General features: G+C 37.2%; 1 protein-coding gene across 1 annotated transcript in view; it reads right to left on the bottom strand.

Moving 5' to 3' along the window:
• The window catches only part of fstl5 (follistatin-like 5), a 323171-nt gene that overhangs the window by 61307 nt on the left and 242391 nt on the right, over window positions 1-19473 (bottom strand). The window contains exon 9 of the mRNA XM_057850040.1: window positions 2719-2880. Within this exon, the coding sequence (XP_057706023.1) occupies window positions 2719-2880 (162 nt within the window). The remainder of the gene's footprint in view (window positions 1-2718; window positions 2881-19473) is intronic.

The raw sequence follows: 19473 nt of genomic DNA, 5'->3' as shown, positions 1-19473 counted from the left end.
TTTTTTTTTAATATCCGTTCAGATTTTGTCACCGTTTCAGCAACGAGACAATGTGCGTTACTACGTTGGTTGAATGATGCGAGAAAAGTCAGAGACATTGAGAGCGAAGTGTTTGTTGTGACGCTGTTGCAAACGCAATGCTAGGCAGTGTTGTTAATCTTACTTTTAAAAAAAGTAATTAATTATAGTTACAAATTACTTCTCTCAAAAAGTAATTGCGTTAGTAACTCGGTTACCTGAATGTAAGAGTAATTAGTTACTTGGCAAAGTAACTGGTGATAATTTTCATGTTTTTTTTGGGGGGTTTTTTTCCCCTAAAAAAAACAAAAACAAAAACACTTAGGTCCCACTATGTGAACTGTAAAAGGTTTTTGGGACAATTGACCCTAGCCCAATTCTTCCCCTAATTTATCCTTTACCCTGAATCAACCATTAAAAGTTGTTAAAATTGCTCCCATTATTGCATTAGTTCCCTTCTGTCTACTTTTGACATGTGGAAGTTTTAAAACTGTTTCATCATTTAAAGATACAGTGGGGAGAACAAGTATTTGATACATTGCCAATGGGAAAACCCACTGGCAGTGTATCAAACACCTAAGTAACTTTTTATCTAAAATACTCCTAAATTGGCAAAATCTTGAGTTGAATCTACAGTAGATCTTGATATATATATATATATTAGGGCTGTCAAAATTATCGCGTTAACGCGCGGTAATTAATTTTTTAAAATTAATCACGTTAAAATATTTGATGCAATTAACGCACATGTCCCGCTCAGACAGTATTCTGCCTTTTGTTAAGTGTTACAGCAAGGCTTTTTGTACTGTCTAACAGCGAACTCTTGTGGTCGCTTTGCGACATGGTTTATTCTTTTCTTGCCAGTTCAAGATGGCTGCACGAGGTCTCCGTTGTGCTTATATGATCCTTGGACAAGATTTGTCCGTAAGTATGGTTGTTGTAAAGAATGTACATATTATGTTAATAAGCGAAATGTTACATTTTTTGTATGAGACGCTTTTTGTTTATGTTTAGTGAACCTGTATAGCGTGCTAAGCTAACGTTGTTGCTAATGCAATGCTTGTGTACTTTTTTTTTGTAGTTTTAGGACGGTCTAAAGAGGACAATGGTTTGAGGCCATTTTATTAATAAATCAGATGAAAAAGGAAGAAGTCTGATTATTAAGGCGTCGTTCACTAGCTGTCTAGCTTTGGAAAAAGTAGACGCTTCAGAGTGAGGACAGCATAGACAGATTTAAATGACAGTGGAGTGAAATCCCCACTACAGTCCTTATGTACCGTATGTTGAATGTATATATCCATCTTGTGTCTTATCTTTCCATTCCAACAAATTATTTTACAGAATATATATATATAATTTACAGCAAAATATGGCATATTTTATAGATGGTTTGAACTGCGATTAATTGCGATTATTACGATTAATTAATTTTTAAGCTGTAATTAACTCGATTAAAATTTTTAATCGTTTGACAGCCCTAATATATATATATATATATATATATATATATATATATATATATATATATATATATATATATATATATATATATATTTTTTTATTATACTTTTGGGAAAAAAAGTGGAAAACATGTCTTCTATGCATCTACTATGCATCTCTTTCCAATGCTAAATCTACTTCGCTCTTTTTCACTTATCGCGGCGGGTTCTGGCCGCAATCGAACTGCGAGCCCCCCTGTCAAATTGGATTGGACCTCTATCACTGTCAATGTTATCCAATAAGTTATTACTTAAAAATAAAAATACATTTTAAAACCCTTTTTTTCAGAATATGTATATACTGTATATATATATACTGTATATGTATATATTCAGTATGTATTATGGTACGTGACGTCACCATTTTGTTTCGGTAATACTTCACTCTAATCGGCCGAATGATTTCGTCTCAGTTAAATTCTCCTTTTTTCACTCTTCATAAAGCACAGAATTTAGTTTCTTCAACTCATTTGAGTCAACGTTTATTTCAGCTCCGCAACTCGGACCATAACAAACATAAGCACACAGACTTCCTGTGTCTGTCAACTATATCTGTCCCTCGGGAAACTCAAGCCCAAATCACAATAGTTCCTATTGTTACTGTCGTGTCGACAGCGATGAGCGCTCACGGATTTCCGACTTACGTTCTCACTTTCATTTTACTGTATCAATCCGTGGAAGAAATTTTTATTCATCATGATGAAACGAGCAAGTTATACAGCAGCCTTTAAAAGAAAAGTCACATCTGTTTTGTTTTCTCCTAGATTCTGGTAAGTTGGAGAAGTTGTCAAATCATATTATTACCGTAAATATTGTCAGTTTATGGTAATGTTTTGAACTACCAATGTGCTGTGCTTGTGCTGTGTTTCACCAGTCAGTAAAATGACATTTCGGTATCTGTAAACGAGCTCTGTTTTCTTGTATTCTTCTATTTATTGGTGCTAAAATTAAGGTGCGCGTTATAAATGGGTACAATAATTTCCCCTAGATTTTACAAGTAAATTTGGGGTGCGCATTATGCACGGGTGCGCCTTATATTCGGGAAATTAATTTTTAAAAACCCCGTATTTTTACCCAATTCCAAGCCCCTGAAAATGGCATGATTATCATTAAAAAGAGGACTTATAAGTACCTCAAAAACTACATAGGTTAAATATAGGACTAGTGGTAATGTAAACGTATAATTCTTGCAAATTAGTACCTTGCAGCGTGAGTTGTTTGGATAGCTTGGGTGTAATGTCCATGCCGTTCTTGAGCCAGGTCAGCTGCGGACGAGGAATGCCATCGGCATGGCATCGGAGGCTGGCAGTGACACCGGGCTCCCTGGCTTGGCTCTCCGGGTACACCCGGATGACGGGCGGAACTGTGAGGGCAGAGAGATCATCAGAATTGGAACATAGTCATCATGACATAGGAACTTAGATGTGCCATCGCATCGATTTGCTTGTCACACTCAGGTATTAGAGACAAAACACTTGCTAGCAACCACATAGTATCTTTGTATTTATGTTCGAGCCATCTTACTTACTGATCCATGTCTTGTAAGCTTGAAATTTACTGTATAATTGAATAAACTATTAGTATTCCATCAGTATCACCTTTTAGGTAAGCTTTAGAGTGCCGTATTTAGAGCCCGATCAATGTTTTCGTTTGTTTCGCCGCAGCCTTTGGTCCCGTATGGTCGAGCGTATATAAATGAGCGAGAGAGCCATTAGGAGGTCATTGACTTTTTTTCTCTTTCCTCCTATCGATTTTACTTGAGCTTTTGTCAGCTGGCAGACGAAGCGCAATGTCTAGCAGCTGACTTGACACTTTAACCCTGTGGTGTTTGTAAATCACCAAAACAGACGTTCTGGACTTCCAAGTGAGGCGATACAAAAATAATCAAATGCATTTATGCATTAAATACACAGGGGGGATTACTTTTTGCTAATCCAGCAGCACAGAACGTGTTGCATATCTGAGGCATTGAAAAGAAAGGAAACACTGTGTGAAAATGTTCCCAAAAGCCTTCCAAAGATACGGAAATTCGAACACACATGACCCACTCTTGTTATCTTCTGAGCTTTCGATTGTTGTCAAATCATTTTTTTAATCTGCCTAACAGAGACTTTTTAGCTGCCCCCATCCCCGTGTCGGTGTTCAGGCACCCAGGTGGACGGAGGCCTACAGGAATGGCTGTTAACGCCATCTGGACCGTCACGTATTGGCCCTGTCTTTGGAATGTTGGCGTGTTGGCAGTCACGCAGATGGACCGCTGCGAACAATCGCAAACGCAAGGTCATAATCCAGTTGCAATGACGCAGCCTGAACTAAAAACAGCCCACAATGCTCGAGAACAGGGGCGCCCACACTTTTATGCCTTGTGAGCTACTTTTCAAACAACAAGCCCAAAATGATTGTCTTAAATATATACTAGGGATGTTCTGCTCACATATTTTGGCATGTGAGTCAGTCACCTGCTTTTTACAATAACAAGCACTGATACTGTCTTCCTATGAATGCCACGAACAAAGACATCTAAAACAGTCCACAATCAATCCTTGTATGGGTTCAAAGGAAACCACGAATAGAAAGACTTTAGTTCTTAAAAGATAAATGTTAAACTAAAATAATTTGATATTAAAACCCCTCTTGATGTTTTCGTTTTTATACAATTTTTAAAATTAGTTTAACAGGTAGGTCGCCATTGTTGTTGACGTCGCAGGGCGGTGACGTCACTGGGTTACCCTGCCGGGCTTCCAGAGTAGGACTCTAGCGACATGAACATGTCATCTGTTTAGCCCTTTCAATTTGAACCTGAAAGTAAAACGTATAAATATGTCCTATTTAGGGCCCGAGCACTAAGCATGCGAAGGCCATATTGTAATGCAAAGATTTTTTTTTTTCAGGGCAAATGAAAATGGCGAATTGGAAGGCCTGAACATGCACGAAAAGTCACCAAACTTTGCACATACATGCGGCTTCGCGTAAATTTCAATAATCTTGCAACGTTACGAAAAAATGTCATAAAATGGCTCAGTGGCACCCCCAAGAAAGAGGCCTCTCCATTTTGTTTTTTTCAAGGTAGAGCGATGAAATTTGGGGAGTCGATACCTTGTGCAAAAGTGCTCAAAAAAGTCTCTTGCACCCATATTCCAAACCCAACAGGAAATCAGATATTTTTGATCAAATGTGAAATTTGTATCGATTTACACGGTGCATATTTAAGACCTTTTTGCCGAGGGAGTTAGTTGGATTGTCTTCAAATTTGGTGAGACTGTTCAGGAGACATATGAGATCTTAAGTATTCAAAATGGTATATTTTTATCCATGGGTCTGACCTGGGCGAGATGCCAAAGTCGGCCATTTTCTTGGCAAAACAACAAATTCAGTAAATGACTAATAACTCCTTGATACAAGGTTCAATCGTTTTCATATCTGGCATGTATGTGAGGTATCACAGTCTGAACACAGCTGCATTGAAATATTACCCATTAGGCCTGGCGCCCCCTGCTGGGAACAGGAAATGCCCTTTTATACGAGACAGGCTCCTCCCCCAAGGGAAAAAATCTATTGACCTTAAACCTGCATCAGGGGAGCCTTAAGACATGTGTTAAGGTGCCTGATGAAAAATATTGAGGTTTCGTTGAAGCAGAGGGGTTCAAACAGGAAACTGAAAATGACTCTAGCTATTTTGTCTCACCACAAGTTTTGAACAGTGATAACTTCTACAACACATCTGCGCCAAACTTCCCGTGCTTGTTGAGTGTCTTATCCTGATGAGTCCTGTAGTGGTAATTTGCATCAACTCTGTAGCGCCAAATAGTCGCAGCAGAATTTGAGGCATTTAAATGCCCGAAAACTCACCAAAATTTGCATATACGTGTGGCTTTGTGTAAATTTCAATAATTTTGCAATGTTGCGAAAAAATCATAACAAAATGGCTCAGTGGCGCCCCCTTGAGTTAAAAAAAGGCCTCTCTTCTTAGGTTTCTTTAAACGGAGAGCGAATACATTTTGGTTTTGAATAAGGGCATGGCTGCACAGCTCAGTAGTGCCTCCTGTTTTGTAAGACCTTCTTGAATAGATTTTTTTTCTACCTAGGTGTGTAATGAAATTTTAATCCCCCCAAAAAAGAGGCGAGTTTGAGCAAGTTAGGTTCTCATAAGATGATGAGAAGGGGACGATGTGCCACAACCCCGACCTGCGTGCCCTCCGAGTTTGCGTGGTGTCCGAGTTGCGCCAAAGAAGGCGAGGGCCGTTCAGTCCTGCTTGTTGGCCTAGTTTTAATTGTTTCAGTTTCCCCAAAATTTATTTATACGTCTTTTACGTTTTTTTTTCACAAGACACATCTTTAGGTTCTTATGCAAGTTCGCTCCAAAGCACAACGCTCAAAATCCATTTTAAAGCAATAAAAGTGGCCACTGGAGGGCAGTAGCGCATTTGGTAAGAACTCATATTGGACCATGAAAGGAAATGAATGAAGAGAAATAGTCAGGAAACGAAATTTGGAAGAAGTAAGAAGTGTGAGAAAAATGTGGAGAACTATGTAAAACACAAGTCACATGCCCCACACAAGTTCCCTAGGTGAATTCTGCTTTTAAGGTAATGGTCACTACAAAAGAAAGATAAAAAAAAATCTATCTTGATGAGACAGACAGGCGGTGATAAGGGAAAATTTTACCCCGTCTGCTGATACAGCCGCGGCGACAACAGCTTCATCTCTCAGTTCAATAGTTTATAGTTATGTGTAAATAAACTGTTACTTTGCTATCAAAACCTCTATTTGTCTTGTTGTTTATGTTGTTTTGTAGAAGGAAAACAGATTTTTGGGATGTCACAAAAGCAAAAAATAGCTGTGTTAAAGTCAAAGTTATGTTTGAAATGTATGCTTTTATAAAAAGCTCAATTTCTCTTTCTTTTAACAGAAATTGAAAAATTTCTCAAACTAAGCTATTTTCTAATGCTGATATCTAAAGAATGGAAAAAGATATGAACTTTTTTTGCTGCTGAAAGAGAGTCTAATCTTTCTTTTGGTGGGTTCCATGTTTATATAGCAATAGAACAGAATTTTCTGTGGGCCTTGCAAAATCAGTCAAAATCCAGTAAAACGGCCAGGAGCGAAGGGAGTTGCTCTGGTGAAAATGGTTGGGAGTGAAAGAGTTCATGAGCATGACAGCACTGTCGATATTTCACAAAACGAGCAGGAAAGACGTGATGAGACGAGAGTAGGACAAAGCCGGTGTTCTGCCAAAATGTGCCACACTGGCAAAACGTCCTACAAGAGGCGAATTTGACACCCAAAGTACTACCGTGCGCTTTCAGCTTGTTTTGTTTAGATGCATACAGACAGAACATATAAAAAATGCCTTGAGAAAACACCTAAACGTAGTAATATCAAATAAGGGTGGTTTAAATACGCTATGTGGTAATTGTGTGGTTCACATCTAATTTACATGATAGGGATTTCTTTGTGTCACTCGGAAACCATCAGTCAGAAATAACCAAATTCACGTGTGGAGTCCCTCAAGGGTCCATTCTTGGACCACTCTTATTTAACATATATATGCCTCTCCTAGCTCAGATCATGGAACAGTATGACATCTCCTATCACACCTATGCAGATGACACACAACTTTACATTTCTGTGTCCCCATATGATTATAGCATTCATCAAATCAATGAATGGATGTGCCAGAATTTTCTCAGATCATTTTTGGGCCAAAAAAGGAAAGGTAAAAAATAAGCATGCATCTTAGCAGAATGTCACTTACAGCTACAAATCAAGTCAGGAATCTAAGTGTAATTATTGACTCGGACCTAAAATTTGATAGCCATCTAAAGTCTGTCACTAAATCTGCTTATTACCACCTAAAAAACTTACAGCCAGGATTAAGGGGCCTCTTACTCAACAAGACATGGAAAAACATATGTATGCATTCATTTTCAGTAGATTGGACTATTGCAACGGTTTATTTACAGGTGTTGATAAAAAAAAATCAGTCAGGAAGCTGCAGCTCGTACAGAATGCTGCTGCCAGAGTGCTTACAAATACAAGGAAATTGGACCACACCAGTTTTGAAATTGTTACACTGGCTTCCAGTGAGTCAAAGGATAGACTATAAAGTACTACTGCTTGTCTACAAAACACTTAATGGCCTTGGACCAAAATACATGCTTGATTTGTTGGATCCCTATGAAACATCTAGACCCCTAAGGTCATCTGGAGCCGGTTTCCTGTATGTTCCTAGAACAAGAACCAAGCAGGGTGTTGCAGCATTTAGTTATTATGCTCCTCACCTTTGAAAAAAATTACCTGAAGGTTTGAAGTGTGCTAAAACTTTTAGCTCCTTTAACACTAGAAGTCCCGGAGAATTCTGCTACTCCTAACGGTCCCAAGCAATGGCCAATTTGGCCTCTCCTCCAAAAAAACCCAGAGGTGGCCTAAATGACCCAAGTGCTTTTGAATTAGCAAGTCGTTGTCCGACAGACAACAGCCGTTCATATGGAAATGCAACCACTAGACATACATTGTGTTGGTATGCGGCCCAAATGGAGGGGAACACACAACAGTAGTACTATTCATGTCATATTATGTGTCAGTTCAAGTCAAGCTACATTTATGGGGTTTTGCACATTTTAATAATGTGTATTGTTTTACGATTTTACTGTCAGGAAAAAAATATCCCTGACAGTGTATTTGTGGGGCCTTTATATGCTAGCAATATTTGTTATAACAGTATATTTGTGATGCCTGCAGAAAATAGAACATTGAATCAGTATCAAATGTAAAACTGAAATAAGAGTCTGACGAAGTTAATTTTCGTCTTTTCTTCCTGGTATTTATTGATGCACAGGATTCAAACAAGAGTAATCACAGCAAATCAAAACTATCAAGTCAAAACGATGAAATACTATAGAAAACACACATAAATGTACCTCTAATACTCTCTATCCTCGATACTGGACTTGTTGAAAGGTTATCAAGAATTTTTTGTTTTCCTGGGACTACTTGGTATACAATGAGGAGCAATTATTTGCACTCCTTGTGATTTTGCAAGTCCACCCACTTTGAAAAGAGGTGGAGGTCTAAAATTTCAATCATAGATGCATTTCCACTCATACAGACAATCTAAAAAAAATCCAGAAATCACATTGTATGATTTTTAAAATTTATTTGTTATATAGTTTTATCTACTGGGGTTCAGTTCAAGTATTTGTGCACCTGAGAATCAGCAATAATTATGACACTCAAAGAGTGAGGCTGCTTTCTCTTTCGCCCAACCCTCTCATCAGCTAAAGTAGCCTGACTTGAGCCTTTTTCGCCCAACCCCCTCCTAACACTAACACTTATTTCTTACTTGCCTACTGCAGGTTGATAAATTCGTAGGTAGATTTGTGTATGTCTTAGTCAGTCCAAAAAAAAAAAGGTTCCTTCAATCAAAGTATATATTTTCAATCAAAAACAAAAGTCACTTGAATGAAAGCAAAATGTGTTTGAATGTAAAAGTTGCCTCAAAATAAAGACAGACAAAAAAATTCTTGTGTTGGTATATTTATTTTGCTTTTGATATGTTCTTATATTTTATTAGAATCAATCACAGCTTTGAAAGCCTACTGTAGGTTGTCAAATTTGTAGGTAGATTTGTGCATGTCTTAGTCAATCAAAAAAAAGGTTCCTTCAATCAAAGTATATATTTTCAATCAAAAACAAAAGTCACTTGAATGAAAGCAAAATGTGTTTGAATGCAAAAATTTCCTCTAAATAAAGACAGACAAAATTTTATGAGAATCAATCACAGCTTTGAGAGCCTACTGTAGGTTGATAGATTTGTAGCTAGATTTGTTTATTTCTTGGTCAAGCCAAAAAAAGTTCTTTCGATAAAAATATATATTTTCAATCGAGAAAAAAAAGTCACTTGAATGAAAGCAAAATGTGTTTGAATGCAAACGTAAACAAGTCAGGCTGCTGTTTCTTTACTTGCAGCCAGCCATTAGCTGTGGAAGGGACGTTGGGGGAAATTTTTCAGCCATTAGCTGTGGAAGGGGGTTGGGCGTCAGGCTACTTTCAGACACTTTTTACTTGACAATAAACTGCTAAACTTTTGAGGATATTTTGACTGTATTTTAATAATTCTAATTTATTCGGATGTATTTGTTTGAATACCCTCTACATGTTAAAAAAAACATTTTTGAAAAGATCAGTTAACAATTTGCTGTCGATATAGATTGATATACATAGATTTTCAGAAACACTACAACTAAGCACACCAAGCAACAGTGGTAACAAGAAAAGCACCTCACATGACATGGCTGGAAAAAAAATATGCAAGACTAGTAAATACCACTCTTGGTTCAGATACAAGCTATCATTCAGGCAACCTTTGCATTCAAACACATTTTGCTTTCATTCAAGTGACTTTTGTTTTCGATTGAAAATATATACTTTGATTGAAGGAACCTTTTTTTTGGATTGACTAAGACATACACAAATCTACCTACAAATTTATCAACCTACAGTAGGCAAGTAAGAAATAAGTGTCTGAAGTTGAATTATCAGTCCTACTTATGAAGATGGTATGTCCTGTATCGGAATTTAAACAAATACATATAAAAACAAATTTCCCATTTATTTTCAATGGCAAGTAATCAAGGTCCCTGTGATTTTTTTTTAACCATTTATCATGACAGCCCAATGAGATTGTATACCGCTAACTCTCATTTAGGTGAATTAAAAAAAAAATGTAAAAAATCTGACCTACGTTTTTGGGGGGAGGAATGAAAAATCAATTCAATCAGTTATCATAAACATCTTTGATGTGAAATGTTTTATATTGTATATTTTTGTAATAACGTGTAGAACATGAAAAGTAACATGAGTTACTTTGCTGAGTAACAAATTACTCTTACAATGAGGTAACTGAGTTACTTCTCCCAAAAAGTAATTTAGTTAGTAACTTGTAACTAATTACTTTTTGAAGTAAGATTGACAACACTGTGCAGTACATATTCCCTTCATAATAATTAGGACTATTAGGACATTCAGTCATTGTTTCAGTGTGTTCAAAGAAACCGTTCAGGGCCGCTCCCTTCCACCTTCTCTTGACACAAATTCTGTTTATGTTTTTCTCAAAGGTTTTCACACATTTTCTAGTACTAACTTCAGACAAAATGGCCACAATTCATGCTCCATTAGATCCAGTCATTCTTAACTATATACATGATCTTGCTTTAAACTCAAATTGCAGTTCTAAAACGTTTTTTTTTTTTTTTTGCAAAAACAATGTACACATTTGGGCCATTTTTTTCCCGTTTTTCTGTGTGGAGTATAGGAGAAGTAAGTTAAAAGTTTGTAAAAAGCGTAAAACTCCATAACTTAATGTAAATTAATAAATGTAGCTTGACTTGAACTGACAAAAACTATCACATGAAGTGTGCAACCGTGGTGTGTTCCCCTCCGTTTGGGCCGCATTCTAACACAATGTATGTCTAGTGGTTGCATTTACATATGAATGGTTGCTGTCTGTCGGACAACGACTTGCTAATTCAAAAGCACTTGGGTCATTTGGGCCACCTCTGGGTTTTTTAGGAAGAGAGGCCAAATCGGCCATTGCTTGGGAATATTAGGAATATTTGTCTTGGGGAGGGGCCGAGTCGGCCTCTGCTGGGTTTTCTAGTGTTAAATTAGGGCTAAAAATGCTTTTGTTTATCACAGCATATCCATAACTCTCTACATATTTCAAATTTCAAGCTATTTGCTTTTTATTCCTTTTCTGCTTTATTTCCATTTCTGATTTCAATTTAAATGTGATTTTTTTATGTATAATTTTATTTCCTGTTTCGATTGCCTTTGTTTTAACGTTCTTTTGATTTAATGTGATTTTTATGACCTTAATGTGATGTAAAGCACTTCGAATTGCCTTGTGTTGAATTGTACTATACAAATAAATTTGCCTTGCCTTGCCTATGTGACTAAAGTAGTCAACAGATAAATGAATTTGAATCGGTTCATCAAACTAGATGTCCTCCCAGCAATTTGTTTATCACTAGTAGACGTCCAATCCATTTGAAGTGGGAGGTGTGGCAGCAAATTAACGAACAACAAATGGATTGGATGTCTAACCCCGTCAATGGCAGACAATGAGTTAAGCAGATTTTGACCAAGCTATGGTTGCAATTACTTTAAATTCATATGAGTATGCAGTAATTCAGTTAGGGCTGAAGCTATCGATTATTTTAGTAGTTGATTAATCGATGAACTAGTTAGTTTGAATAATCGAGTAATCGGATAAGGAACCTGAAAAAATTTAAATACCTGAGCCAAGCCTCAAATGGTAGAAAAAAGTAAATTACTGAGGATCTATGTACACCAAAAGAACAATTGGCTAACTTACATAGCAAAAGTCCGCTAGCTTAAATGCTATAAAATGCTAACGCTTTTTGTTTTTTACAATGCTCTTAACAAATGTTTCAGACACATATTCCCACAAAAAAACGGCTGAATATATCTATAAACTAATTTACGAATGCATTAAAAACATGAGCTCAAACAAAAACTTAGCTTACGTCTTAACAGGTAGCAAGTTGGATTCAGCCATGTGAAATGAGGCAGACCAGAGGGCAATGTATCCACCTAAAACTAGGGCTGTCAAACGATTAAAATTTTTAATTGAGTTAATCACAGCTTAAAAATTAATTCATTTTAATTAATCGCAATTCAAACCATCTATAAAATATGCCACATTTTTCTGTAAATTATTGTTGGAATGGAAAGATATGACACACAAGGATATATACTTCAACATACTGTACATAATTACTGTATTTGTTTATTATAACAATAAATCAACAAGATGGCATTAACATTAACATTCTGTTAAAGCGATCCATGGATAGAGAGACTTGTAGTTTTTAAAAGATGAATGTTAGTACAAGTTATAGAAATTTTATATTAAATGTTAATTAATGTTTTCGTTTTAATAAAATTTGTAAAATTTTCATTAAAAAAATAAACTAGTAGCTCGCCATTGTTGATGTCAATAATTACACAATGCTCACGGTGCTGAAACCCATAAAATCAGTCGCACCCAAGCGCAAGCAGAGGGCGACACAACACCAAAAAACACAAGTAACAAGTGGACATGACACTGTGCTGTCATTTTAATCTGTTTGAGCGGGGCATGTCAAATATTTTAACGTGACTAATTAAAACAATTAATTACCACCCGTTAACGTGATAATTTTAACAGCCCTAAATAAAATGAAATGCAAATACTTTCAAAATAAACCATTACAACGCCACTTTAATTAAACGAATATTCGAAGCAACAAAATTTATTTCGAATATTTTTTTCTATTCGAATACTCGAGTTAATTGATTAATCGTTGCAGCACTGAATTCAGTATTAATAAAAAAAAACTAAATAAATAAAGTATTTTTTCCCAAAAACCCTGTTATCAGTATAGAACTGCCAATACAACACAGCCGGGTGTTGGAATTGGTATCGGGGGCTAAAACATGGTAATAGTGCAACACTAAAAAACAAAAAACAAAAAAGAAAACCAGGGTCTAACAGTTAGCATTGTAAAACATCTGACCTACTAAATAACTTTACTGAACCATAAAAAAGGCTTTGAAATGGATCATCTGCGACTTGTGCATTTGAGTCCAGGGGTTTATGATGTTTACAGAGTGAAGAAAAGCCTTCTTGAGCGCTGCTAGCCAACTCATGCACTGAGCTCCAAACATATAGAATGTAAGACGCACACTGCGACACGGCGCCGCTGATGGGCCTTTCATGTGGCTCGCTGGCCGCTCGTCAATCACTCTGCAAGGCCGCCGTCGGCTCGTGCGCACACACTTGTACACTCGCACTACACACGCATGCATCAGGCAGTTGTGCTCTCAAGCTGTAAAATTTCAAGCAGACACTTCAATCACAGTGAGAAGCTGGGGGCGTACGCCAAAAAGCACGCTGTAGACCAGGTAGGGTAAATTTGTGATAACGTAAAGCGCTTTGGGCATGGGAACCATGTAGATAACTGCGCTATATAAGTACTTGCCATTTACCATAACCATTTTCGTCTAAGATATGTGCTGCCTATCGCAACATGATGCCAACAAGCACCCTGGGCCGAATGTGTGGATGCAAACATCACGAGAGAAACTAGCATAAGACAATTTTCCAAATCTAATCTAAAAGGAATTCAAAACCCTTATTTACTGTATAGGTTGTTTTTCTTTTTTTTTTTTTTTTCCTTTTTTTTAGCAACATGCTGTCAGAACAGTGTAAAAAGGCTTAGTGTGCATGTGCGAATGTTAAAACTGCTCCTGTATATTTTTGGTACTTTAAGTCTCGCCTGTGTATATAATGCTGTCTTCTTTCACGTGCTCTAGGAAAAATGATTGTTACCACTTGCTAGTTGGTAATTACAAGCGCGTCCTGTTCATATGCTAATTTGTTGCAGAAAAAAAAAACAGCAAACACAGACTTCATTTTGGTTTGTTGCGTGGGCAAAACTATTTTAATACATCTACTACAACAAGAAGAGAATGCATCAAAATGCAAACGGTAAGCTTTTATAACTGAACATTTTGGCAAACACTTGTTTGAAAAATAGGGGTTTCATAAACAAGCTACCGAGGTACAGTGGGGCAAATAAGTATTTAATCAACCACTAATTGTGCAAGTTCTCCCACTTGAAAATATTAGAGAGGCCTGTAATTGTCAACATGGGTAAACCTCAACCATGAGAGACAGAATGTGGAAAAAAAAAACTCAGAAAATCACATTGTTTGATTTTTAAAGAATTTATTTGCAAATCATGGTGGAAAATAAGTATTTGGTCATTACCAAAAGTTTGTCTCAATACTTTGTTATGTACCCTTTGTTGGCAATAACGGAGGCCAAACGTTTTCTGTAACTCTTCACAAGCTTTTCACACATTGTTGGCCCATTCCTCCATGCAGAACTCCTCTAGAGCAGTGATGTTTTGGGGCTGTCATTGGGCAACACGGACTTTCAACTCTCTCCACAGATTTTCTATGGGGTTGAGATCTGGAGACTGGCTAAGCCACTCCAGGACCTTGAAATGCTTCTTACGAAGCCACTCCTTTGTTCCCCTGGCTGTGTGTTTGGGATCATTATCATGCTGAAAGACACAGCCACGTCTCATTTTCAATGCCCTTGCTGATGGAAGGAGATTTTCACTCAAAATCTACATGGCCCCATTCATTCTTTCCTTTACACAGATCAGTCGTCCTGGTCCCTTTGCAGAAAAACGGCCCCAAAGCATGATGGTTCCACCCCCATGCTTCACAGTGGGTATGGTGTTCTTCAGATGCAATTCAGTATTCTTTCTCCTCTAAAGACGAAAACCTGTGTTTCTACCAAAAAGTTATATTTTGGTTTTATCTGACCATAACACATTCTTCCAGTCCTCTTCTGGATCATCCAAATGCTCTCTAGCGAACCGCAGACGGGCCTGGATGTGTACTGGCTTCAGCAGGGGGACATGTCTGGCAATGCAGGATTTAAGTCCCTGGCGGCACATTGAGTTACTGACAGTAGCCTTTGTTACTGTAGTCCCAGCTCTCTGTAGGTCATTCACTAGGTCCCCCCGTGTGGTTCTGGGATTTTGCTCACCGTTCTTGTTATCGTTTTGACGCCACGGGGTGAGATCTTGCATGGAGCCCCAGATCATCAGTGGTCTTGTATGTCTTCGATTTTCTAATCATTGCTCCTACAGTTGATTTCTTTACACCAAGTCTTTTCCCTATTGCAGATTCAGTCTTCCCAGCCTGGTGCAGGTCTACAATTTTGTCTCTGGTATCCTTCGACAGCTCTTTGGTCTTGGCCATAGTGGTGTTTGGAGTGTGACTGTCTGAGATTGTGGACAGGTGTCTTTTATACTGATAATGCGTTAAAACAGGTGCCACGAGTGGAGCCTCGTGAGACCTCGTTAGAAGAAGCTAGACCTCTTTGACAGCCAGAAATCTTGCTTGTTTATAGGTGACCAAATACTTATTTTCCATTCTAGTTTGGAAATAAATTCTTTAAAAATCAAACAATGTGATTTTCTGTTTTTTTCCCCCCCACATTCTGTCTCTCATGGTTGAGGTTCACCCATGTTGACAATTTGTCTTTTGGGAGATAAAGGACTTGTATAATGATTTTTTTTTTTTTTTTTTTGCAGACATTGATAACAGACTTAGACATCCAAGGTTTGATTTGCATTCTTTGTTTCATGTGGATCAACTTGACCGGGCAGTGTTTGTCATATTTTCGTTGAAGTGTATTTATAAAACAGCCATAAGCTGCATTAACATCATTTTCAGTAAAAACACCATCCCAGTCTTGAGTTGAGACATCTTTTTTCATGTCAGTTATAAGCCTCCTGTAGATTGTCTTTGACGGATTTACGCAATAGTTGCGTAGGGTGTAGTTTGCGAAGATTGGTAGATGGTCCGAGATATCACAAATTAGCAGACCACTTTGTGTCTCATTCAGCAGAATGTTGGTGAAGATATTGTCAATGAGTGTCGCACAGTGTGACGTAATTCTAGTTGGTTTTGTAATTAAAGAGTACAGGCCTAGGGAGGACAGGGTGGCGACAAAATCATCTATCTGCGAATTCTTAATGGGGTTCAATAAATCTAGATTGATGTCCCCACAACAAGAGACATGCTTATTCGTTTTAAACAGTATCTTTTCCATACTCTCAGTGAAGAGCTGGACATGTGAGTCCGGAGCTATGTAAACACAACTGATAATTATGCTTTTGCTTTTGGGGATAAGGAGCTCAATTGTAATACATGCCATGAGATCTTCAATCCTAGTTGACATATCGTGTAGGATATCAAACTTAAAATTTTCCTTAACAAACAAGGCAACACCCCCTCCCCCTTTAGATGTCCGATTCATTTGTGCCATGTTTTATCCATGCAAATTAAAGTCAGAGCCTTTGTTATCTTTTATCCAGGTTTCCGAAACAGCAATGACATCAAACTTGTTATCGAAACTTTGTAGATAGTCCTCGATGTGTTCAAAGTTCTTGTAGCGACTTCTGCCGTTGAAATGAATTAGTTTCAGCTTACAGTCCAAATCCATGGAGTTGTTATACTGGTCTGGTGTGTAGTATTTACAGTTATCCGAAATGTTACTGTCTGTCTAGGTACTGTCTGGTTATGCATTAACTAATGCATTAACTAATGCATTAGCTAATGCATTAACTCATGTTAATTAATATATTAATAAATGTTAATTAAGCAATTATATTAATTATTGTAATGTTACTTAGACGTTAGTTATTGTCTAAAAATTTAATTAAGGGACCCTTATTGTAAAGTTTTACCAAAGTTCTTATTTTGGGCCTCGTCCCATGGTGAAAATTCACTCAAGACCCACATACACAATGAATGTGTTGCAACTGAGCTAGGGTTGTTCCGATCATGTTTTTTCGCTCCCGATCCGATACCGATCGTTTTAGTCTGAGTATCTGCCGATCCCGATATTTCCCGATGCGATTGCTTTTTTTTGCTCCCGATTCAATTCCAATCATTCCCAATAATTTTTCCCGATCATATACATTTTGGCAATGCATTAAGAAAAAAATGAATAAAACTCGGACGAATATATACATTCAACATACAGTACATAAGTACTGTATTTGTTTATTATGACAATAAATCCTCAAGATGGCATTTACATTATTAACATTCTTTCTGTGAGAGGGATCCACGGATAGAACGACTTGTGACTTTGTGTATTGTGACTAAATATCGCCATCTAGTGTATTTGTTGAGCTTTCAGTAAATGATATTGTGGCCATCCCAAATGCATGATGGGAAGTGCACCCATGACTGTGCGTCGTGCTAGCAACTGATATATCTTCTCTGCATTGGGAAATAATTTAGGGTGTTAAGTAGGGCTGTCGAAATTATCACGTTAACGCGCGGTAATTAATTTTTTAAATTAACCACGTTAAAATATTTGACGCAATTAACGCACATGTCCCGCTCAGACAGTATTCTGCCTTTTGGTAAGTTTTACAGCAAGGCTTTTTGTGCTGTTCAACAGCGAACTCTTGTGGTCGTTTTGCGACATGGTTTATTGTTTTCTTGCCAGTTCAATATGGCTGCATGATGTCTCGGGCTGACGCCTATGTTGTAATGTTGTGCTTATATGATCCTTGGACAAGATTTGTCCGTAAGTATGGTTGTTGTAAAGAATGTACATATTATGTTAGTAAGCGAAATGTTATATTTTTTGTCTGAGACGCTTTTTGTTTATGTTTAGTGAACCTGTAGCGTGCTAAGCTAACGTTGTTGCTAATGCAATGCTTGTGTACTTTTTTTTGTAGTTTTAAGACGGTCTAAAGAGGACAATGGTTTGAGGCCATTTTATTAATAAATCAGATTAAAAAGGAAGAAGTCTGATTATTAAGGCGTCGTTCACTAGCTGTCTAGCTTTGGAAAAAGTAGACGCTTCGGAGTGAGGACAGCATAGACAGATTTAAATGACAGTAGAGTGAAATGCCCACTACAGTCCTTATGTACCGTATGTTGAATGTATATATCCATCTTGTGTCTTATCTTTCCATTCCAACAATTTTACGGCTTTATTGCATATTTTATAGGTGGTCTGAATTACGATTAATTGCGATTAATTACGATTAATTAATTTTTAAGCTGTAATTAACTCGATTAAAAATTTTAATCGTTTGACGGCCCTAGTGTTAAGACAAAGATCAATTGCCACCTTGCTTCCCCACATTGCTTCCCATGATATTTCTAATCATAGGGAGAGGGTTTGCAAGGCTTTAGCCAATTAAAATATGGCTCCAAAGGCTGCCAAAATTCACTCTACTAATTTTGCGCTGCCGTACATCTCTCTATATAGGTAAAACGGCGTCATTACAGATTGAGCGCGACAATGAGTGAGAGGGTCGTCCAGCGCATACATTAATATATAACAGTGACACATTTTTTAATAAATTAATTGCCGCTGTTATTGGGATAAATTTGATAACCCTACTTTATGCCTAAACTAAAGACTCTGGATGTGTGTAACATATTATGTCTGTAACGTTAAATACAATTAGAAAACGACTTAATTAAAATATATATATATATTAAAAAAAGGCATGGCCGATATTTTTTTGCCGATTCCGATACTTTGAAAATGACGTGATCGGACCTGATCGATCGGCACATCTCTACACTGAACCCTTCACATAAGGTTACTGCTAGTGTGATACAGCCTTAACAGGTAAAAAGATAATTATAGCATTAATCCTTTCAAGGACTTTTTTTTAAAAATCATCATTAATTAATTTTTATATTATTTTATAAAATTATAAATGTATTTATTTGGGCTGTCAAATTTATCGCGTTAAGTGAGGTGGGGAAGACTGACAGGAGTTTCTCTTTCTTAACACCCTGTATTGCTCCCAACGCAGAGAAGATATACTATTTGCAGCCACCACACACAGTCATGGTTGCACCATTGCCCATCATGCATTTGGGGAGAACAGTTAAGTCGCTACAGTATCATTTACTGAAAGCTCAACAAATACACTAGATGCAATAGTTAGTCACAATATACAAACTTACATTTATCCTGTAAGAATTACAAGTCTTTCTATCCGTGGATCCCTTTCACAGAAAGAATGTTAATAATGTTAATGCCATTTTGTGGATTTACCATAATTTTCGGACTATAAGCTGCTACTTTTTTCCTTCATTTTGAATCCTGCGGCTTATAGTCCAGTGCGGCTTATTTGTTGATTTATTTAGGTTAATTGGTAACACTTTATTTGACAGCGGCGTCATAAGACTGTCATAAGACCGTCATAATTTTGACATGACACGATCATGGGCATTACTGAATGCTTATGACAGATGTCATGAAGTATCATCCGGCAAATTATGTCACCAATACTCGATTTATGTCCAGCTCGGATCTTTTACATCC

Source organism: Corythoichthys intestinalis, chromosome 11 (genome assembly GCF_030265065.1).
Source record: "Corythoichthys intestinalis isolate RoL2023-P3 chromosome 11, ASM3026506v1, whole genome shotgun sequence".
Lineage (NCBI taxonomy): Eukaryota > Metazoa > Chordata > Actinopteri > Syngnathiformes > Syngnathidae > Corythoichthys > Corythoichthys intestinalis.
This window is presented reverse-complemented; position numbering and strand designations above follow the sequence as displayed.